At 56.4% G+C, this 7,900-nt stretch overlaps 1 protein-coding gene across 1 annotated transcript; it reads left to right on the top strand.

Annotated features, from left to right (window-relative positions):
• The first annotated feature begins 1,230 nt into the window (after nt 1-1,230).
• On the top strand, nt 1,231-4,420 carry MNX1 (motor neuron and pancreas homeobox 1). The gene is made up of 3 exons (XM_062493820.1): nt 1,231-1,834; nt 3,834-3,994; nt 4,088-4,420. Exons 1-3 carry the CDS (start codon nt 1,231-1,233, stop codon nt 4,418-4,420), a joined length of 1,098 nt encoding a protein of 365 aa, XP_062349804.1.
• Nucleotides 4,421-7,900: the final 3,480 nt, after the last annotated feature.

Genomic DNA, 7,900 nt, shown 5'->3' with positions numbered 1-7,900 from the left:
CCTATGCACAGGAGTGTCCGTGTGCCTGCTGGAGTTGTGTCCTTGTGTCCCCTCGTCTGTCCTGCTCGTGTCTCTGTGCCTGGCATGAGAGCGTCCGGAGTCTCTAGTGAGGTCAAGGGGGACAAAAAAGTGCAGGGTAAAAGGGGAATACGAGGACACTGATAAAGGGTGAGTTGTCTGTACGTGTGAGTGTGTGCACAGCCCGCAGAGGTGCTTCGGGCCTCCCTCCCACGGAGCAGTCCCAAGGAGACAGGGCCGAAGTTGTCAGATATTTTGTTGGTTGTGTTAGACTCTGTTTTCCTTTTCCTCTTCTCTTTTCATTGCTTTTACTTCTCCCACCCCAAGGGCAGGGGCCGGGAGGACAGGCCACCTTGTCGTGGTGGCCCCGGCCGCCCCTGGGGCACAGTCCCGTCGCCCTCCGGGTGCGGAGCGGCCCCTCCCGGGGGGCTCACGGCGATGGAGCAGCGATTTGGGCATTCCACGCAGCCGAGACCCTTCTCCACAGGGGAGAACTTTCGAAAGGAGAACGTGTTTGTCTTGGCAGCGCTTTGCGCCGCAGCCTGACCTTTAGCTCATACGGCCGGGGCGGGGGTCCCCCTGCCCCCCCCCGGCCCCCCCCCCCCCCCCGGTAAGGAGAGACCCCTCAGCCCCCTCTTTCCCTTTTCTGTCCGGGGCTGTTTGCCTTAGATAAGCAGGTGTAATAAGGCTGTTGACAGACCCGGGATTTGGTGGCAGGGTGACTCCCTGACCTGCAGGTGTTTATTCTTTCCGACTCGTTAAAAAAGCAGCCGGCGGCGCGTTTACGGTAAATATTTGCCGGGTGCGGGAACGGTGGAAAACTGTCACTGGACACCCGGCGGAGCCAGCACGGCCGGCGGAGAGCCGCACACCGCCGTGCTTGGGAGATCTCTCTCCGTAGGGAGCGGGCGTTCCCCTGTGGGTGTCCCGGGCCGTTCCCCCGTGGGTGTCCCGGGCCGATCCCCCGTGGGTGTCCCGGGCCGTCCCTCGGTGCCGCCCGCCGTGCGGAGGGGGCGGGCTCTCGGCGGTGACGGGTGGGCGGCGCAGCCAATGGCTGGCGAAGCCGCAGCTGCGCGGGGCCAATGGGAGCCGCCTGCGGCCCTTGAAGGGGCGCGCCGCGGAGCGCGGCCGCACTGCCGCCCGCCGCCGCCGGGAGACGCGGCCGGCCCGGGGCAGCCGCACGGACCCCAGCCGCCTCCCGCCGGCGCTCCCATGGAAAAATCCAAAAATTTCCGCATCGACGCGCTGCTGGCTGTCGACCCCCCCAAGGCGGCGGCGGGGCAGAGCGCGCCGCTAGCGCTGGTCACCTCGCTGGGCGGCAGCGGTAGTAGCAGCAGCGGGAGTGGCAGCCCTCCGTCCTCGTCCTCCTCCTCCTCGTCCTCTTCATCCTCCTCCGAGCACCCCGCCGGCGGCCCCGCCGACTGCCTGCGCACCGACAGCCCCTCTCCGCCGCGCCTCCTGGCCGCCCACTGCGCCCTGGTCCCCAAGCCCGGCTTCCTGCCCGGGGCGGGCACAGGCTCCCACCCGCACCACCACGCCTCGGCGGCCGGCATGGCCCTGGGACTGCATCCCGCGGCGCCCGGCGGGCCGGGCATGCCGGCGCAGGCGGCTCTCTACGGGCACCCGGTGTACGGGTACTCGGCGCTGGGCGCGCAGCACCCGGCGCTCTCCTACCCCTACTCGCAGGTGCAGGGAGCGCATCCCTCCCACCCCGCCGCCGACCCCATCAAGCTCAGCGCCGGCACCTTCCAGCTGGATCAGTGGCTGCGAGCCTCCACCGCAGGCATGATCCTGCCCAAGATGCCCGATTTCAACTGTGAGTATTTGCGTCCCTCCTCACCGCAGCCGCGTCCCCTCCGTCCCCTGTTCCGCTGCACGGACCTACCGGGAGCTGCCCCCTCCCGAGAGGGTAGAAGCCCCCTCATGCCCTCGCTTAAACAAGATGCAGACTTAAACTGGGAGATACGCTTTTAATTTTTGAAAAATTTATTAGAAAGAAATAGCACTCCGCAATGGGAAACGGGGATGTGCGGTCACATCGCCATGCCCTGCCCTTGAGGAGCCCCGGACAGCCTGGCCTCCCACGGCAGGTTAAACGGCAAGGTGACAAATTGCTGCCTGTTTTTGCAAATCTCTTTCTCGCCGTGCCCGGAGGGTGAAAGCAGTCGGGGAGGAGAAGTGAGGGTTGGTGGGGACAGGACAGGGACAAAGCGTCCTTATGGTAGCCCCAAAATTCCAGTCTTAATGTAACCCCACAAAAACGAGGTGGCGGGTCTCATCACTCACTCACTAGTCTTAATTTTATTTCTCCTTTATCGGAAATAGGCGTATAATATCAGGCCTTTTAGGCAAAGGGATGTAGAGAGGGTCTGGGACTGGCCAAAATCTTGGGGGTCTGCGTTCCCCCTGGAGATAACGAATAGGAGTGAAGTACAGTCGGAAGGGTTTAGGTTTGGGCCCAGGAAAGGCTGGGAGTGCTGGATGGAATCAGGCAAACGCGGAGTCTCTGCAAAGCGCGGTGCCGAGCTCTAGGCCTCGCGGCAATGGGGAACTTGCGTGCATCTGGTTTAAGCAAAGATTTTCGGAGGTGTGAGCTCTCGGTGGGAATAGCCGATTTAACAATACCGGAGGTGTAGTTTTACGAAAATCATGCCAGGAAAAGAATTGCGATTTTTTTTTTTTTTTTTTTTTTTTTTTTTCCCCCCGTTCTCCTGCTCCGCACACACATTTGCGGACAAAAAAGTCCATTGTTTTCTCTTGAATTGGGGTTGTTTAGACTGGAACATTCAAGAAGAAAAAATAATTAGGAGAGCTGTTAGAGTCTGACTCTCAAACAAGGGGCAGAGGGGAATAAATAGCCTAGCAAAACGAGTCTCGGAAAATCGCACCGCGGTGAGAAAATCTCCCGGGCGCTGCGGCCGGGAGCGGACACTGTCCTTTCCTTTCTGCCGCTTTAGCCAGCTGTCTCCAATCGCGGTCGGGGAGCAGGAGCCGCCTTCTCCCAGATTCTTTTTTATTATTTTCTAAACTAAATAATGCATAGTATCTAAATAATTTGAGAAATGGGCAGTAGCACTGCCGTGTCGGAGCCTTCGAAGAGGCTCAGTTCCCGCTTTTTTTTTTTTTTTTTTTTTTTTTAGTTTGGTGTTTTGTTTCCCCTCTCTAATAAATCCGTAGTTTAATTTTTTTTTTTTTGAATGTGGAAAATACGCCTTCCCCCTCCTTCCCACCCCGTTTCCAAGAGAGTTTTCTACTCCTCACTTCTGATTTATGCTCTGAGGGGCAGCCGGTGCCTGGCGCTGGCAGGGCTCGGAGCGGGTCCCGGTCCTGGTTCCGGCCCGCCGGAGGTGTCTGCAATCTCGCTAATTAAACGGATACGGGGGGGGGGGCAGGGAGTGAGGCAGGTTTAACTAAAGCATTTAAATGGAGCAAATTGCCGCTCCCCTGAGAGCCCCGTGCCCCTTCGCCGCGATCCCTGGCTTCGGTTTATTGTCTCGCTTTTGTTAGGCTCTTGGGAAATCAAGAGACATATTTTCCTTTATTTAAAAGATTTAATTCAGTTCCTTTTATTTATTTTTTTTTTTTTTTTGTCCCTATGGGCGATCCCCTGACACTGCGGAAGCCGAGAAGCCCCGGAGTCAGAGGGGCTGGAGTAGATCCCCGCCTCGGTCCGTGCTCTGGTTCAGAACAGCGCAGCCCCGCTTGGGTCTCGCACGCAGAGCCTTTCCTGCCTCCCCACCGCTCTCCCGGGGGATGCGCGGCCGCGGCCCGGCAGCTCCGCGCTCACCTCCGCGCTCCCCCTTCTCCTTTCGCAGCCCAGGCGCAGTCCAACCTCCTGGGCAAGTGTCGCCGGCCCCGCACGGCCTTCACAAGCCAGCAGCTGCTGGAGCTGGAGCACCAGTTCAAGCTCAACAAGTACCTCTCGCGGCCCAAGCGCTTCGAGGTGGCCACGTCGCTCATGCTGACCGAGACACAGGTGAGTGTCCCCGGCCCCGCGAGGGGTGGGCGGGCGTGGCTGCCCTGGCGGGCGGTGGATTGAAGGGATGTGTTTCTGTCCCGTGTCCCCCAGGTGAAGATCTGGTTCCAGAACCGGCGCATGAAGTGGAAGCGCAGCAAGAAGGCGAAGGAGCAGGCGGCACAGGAGGCCGAGAAGCAGAAGGGGGGCGGCGGCGAGGACAAGGGGGATGAGGACCTGCTGCTGCCTGCCCCCGAGAAGAGCGCCGGGAGGAGGATGCGGGAGCTGCCCGACAGCGAACCTGAGGACGAGGAAGAGGAGGAGGAGGAAGAGGAGGCGGCGGCGGCTGGGAGATGCTGCCCGTACCACTCCTCCGACTGTTCCGAGGCGGACGAAGAGGACACGCAGCCCCGGGGCCGGCACGGAGCCCCGGCGCAGCCCCAGTGAGCTCCCCCGCACGCCCAGGTCCCGCCGCTCCGGGTTGGCACCGGTCCCGATCCCCCTTGTTCTGATTTCTCCTTGCTTGGAGAGGGATGGAGAAAAGGATCCTCCGCATGCCGGGCGGGGAAGAGGATTTATCGTGAATACAGTGTTATTATTGACTGAAAACCAGATGAAACTTGAGGTTCCCCCCCACCCCTGCCCCCTGGAAGCGCGTTCCTTTTGCTGAGTATTGGAAGTGTTTTGTTCTTACTATATATCGGGAAATCTGTTTATGTCATGAACGTTACAACTGCTGGAAATCTCAATACTGTCTTTATTTTTGTATATTGTATTTATAAAAAAAAAAATACCTCTACTTATGCATGCTAAATTATTCCCCAGGTCCTCCCACCCGTGCGCTGGGGGGAAAATAAATGATGTTTTTTACTGGAGGTGTATGAGCACTGTTTGAGGGGTTGGATACTCGCTGCCTCCGGGCCAGGGCATCCCGGTGCTTTGGGAGGTGCGGGGAATCGCTTCCTACCCCCTAGTTAGCCCAGTGCCACAACTGTCGTATAATGTCTGATAGTGAGAGGATATTCTTGATATTCCGAGAGGAGCGTCTCAGTACAGGGGCAAAGCTGTCCCCGGCACTAGAGCTGTGGTTGCCGCAGCGGCGGGAGGCGGTGGCGCTCCCCACCCTCCGATGCTTTTGGGAGCTCGGGGAGTGGTGGGGACCGTCCCATCCCGCGGTGCTAGGGCCTGGGAAAGGAGGGAGCAGCGCCGCTTTCCAGGGGCGGCTCCACTGCCGAAGGAGCGAGGCGCTCCCGTGCCCTCCCCGGTGCCGAGGACGGGACCCTCCACTCCCCGCCCCGCCGGCGGTGGAGCGCGGGGTTTTCGATAACTGCGCGATTTATCTCGCCAATAAATTTGCAGATCAATTAATCGCTGTCACCGCAGCTCTTCCCCGAATCAATTATAGAGAATTTAAATAGAATCACTGGCTCATCCCCACCAGCTCGGGGCCACGTCTGGCAATTCATCCATGCAAATGAATTACGGGGCGGAGGGACCCGGCTCCCCATCCCACCGCTCGTGGGGCACCGCTTACCCCTCCTAGACCCGGAGGATGAGAATGAGGAGCTCTGAAACAGAATCCCGTGTACTACAAAAATAAAATACTAATTTTACTAATGGTATTTTCTACAAAGTCGCGTTAATCTGTCCTGCGACAGCGTGGCCCTTCTTAACGGCTTCTGCAAAAATCGGCCCCGCGGGACAGAGGCTGGAGGATGCACGAGATTATGGGATGAGAAGGAAAAGTGTTACCCTTCACAGAGAGAGTCATGTGGGTCGGCTGGAGGTGGCATCCAGGCATAACGCGAGTTGTGCCAGCTCACCGGCCCCACACACCCAGTGTCTCGGGGCGACGCGCCAAAAATCACGATAGCTCACACATCTGAACAGGTCCCATATGTCAAAAAACTTGATCGGGATAATCTTGATTTCGGCTTAACCAATACCTATCCCCTCGTACGGAAACGATCGCGTCGGAGGCTCTGATTTAAATTTGTAAACGACTTTCTTTTGGCCACGGGCTATGGAGACTTCAAGGTGATAGAAGAATAAAGGCATCGGAACCTCTGGTTTTTCACGCCGCTGGCTGAGCCTGCATCTTCGTGGGTGAACGGCCGGGTAGGAGCGTGAAAGACCCGCGTGGGGTCGCGGTGTCTCCTCCGCCCTAATCCCGGCGACACGTCCGAGTTACTGGCAGCAGGATTCACCTTTTGCTTATACCTTAAAATGTCTGGTCTTTATCAGTCTGGACAATACCTTATTACCTCAAAAAAATCCATAAATTAAATATAATGCATAGTGTATATAATAACACAAACAAAACAACTGTAAAATAATAATAATAATAATAATAATAATAATAATAATAATAATAATAATAATAATAATAATAATAATAATAGTAAATAATGCTACCTGAGATCGTCCCCCCCAACAATAATGGTCCTCCCTCAGTCATTAATTTCCAATTAAACACCCACTAATTCTAATTAAGCTGGCAGACTCCCCCACCGGGCCAGAAATACCCTGTTTGCCCAAGAGGTGCGCGTCCGAACTCGTCTCAGCCCCACGAAAAGCAGCCTTGTAGCTATTCACGGACGCGGTATCAAAGTCCTACCGGTGTATTGTGTCCGTCTCAATAAAATTAATCTCTTTAAAGCCCAGCATTTCACAAGAATACCTTCAGTGTTCCAGACTACAAGGGCAAATATGTTTTTCAGATTCTGTTTTTATGGACGGATTAAAGTTTATTTTCCATAATAGGGCACCTAATAAAACTCATAAAGCTCTGTCAGTCTTACAGCTGGTGGCCTCATTTAACACTTTCACTTCGTAAATCATTTTACAAGTTACCAGGTGTTTCCAAAACTGAGAGGAGAGGAAGGGGGAAAAGAGCAAGAGGGGGGAAGAGAAATTAAAGTCACTTTAAAATATAGATACGGTCCTTTAGCGCTGGGTGCCTTTGCTTGTCGCTTGGAAGGGCTTCAAAGAAGGTGTCGGTCCCAACGGGGGAGAAAAGCCTTTTAATCAGGATTTCCCACGCTCTTTTGAAGTGCGGAGGCTCGTCCCCACGTGCAGGGCAATCAAAGGCTCCGGGTGATCAGCGGAGCCGGTGACGTGCGCGACACGCACCGAGCTCCCGGAGCGCCCGGCCCGGGGAGGATCCGCGCCCGCTCCCGGAGCGCCCCGGGCGGGGAAGCCTCAGCCGGGGGGGGGGGGGGGGTGAACCCAGCCGGGAGGTATCGAAGGGACCCCGGTATCACCCACAAGCCAGCCCAGCCAGAGGGCTGGGAGGGGACGCGCTCCCTGGTTGAGCCCGCAGCAGGGTCCCCCCCGCGTCCAGCTTCATCCCCCGGCACTCCTCACCCTGCCCGGGAGCCTCACGCTCCCAGCCTACCTCCCTCCACTCCAGGCCAGGGTGAGGCCTCCCTGACCCCGTCTCCAGGGTGCCCCCAACACCGGGTGCCCCCAACACCGGGTGCCCCACTGGCGTTGGGGTTGCATTGGCTCAAGACCCAGCATAGGCAGGGCTTTAATCTAAAGCCCTCCTTGTAATTTCATTATTCGGTCGGTGCCCTCCCCAGACGCAGTGGGTAACAAACCTCTTAAAATTTTCATTGCTTTTCTTAAGAAGTGGTAAGTATGAACGCGGACCTTTGGTAGACATTTTACTTTAAAAAGCGACATGGTTTAGGCATGGATGTCATTAACTGGCAATTTCACAAGCATTAAGTGCTAAAACAAAAGAACCAAAACAGGATCCATATGTTCGAGGTAAACCTGCTAAAAGTCTTTCAAATGGGAAACCATAAATATATAATCTCCCTCAAACTCTCAGTGAAACTGCTGCCAATGGAATACTCCACTAACAGAAGGACTATTGATTATTTCGGAAGTCCAAACTGTTAACGTGCATCCAAAACGAAG

Source organism: Cinclus cinclus, chromosome 1 (genome assembly GCF_963662255.1).
Source record: "Cinclus cinclus chromosome 1, bCinCin1.1, whole genome shotgun sequence".
Classification (NCBI taxonomy): domain Eukaryota; kingdom Metazoa; phylum Chordata; class Aves; order Passeriformes; family Cinclidae; genus Cinclus; species Cinclus cinclus.
This window is presented reverse-complemented; position numbering and strand designations above follow the sequence as displayed.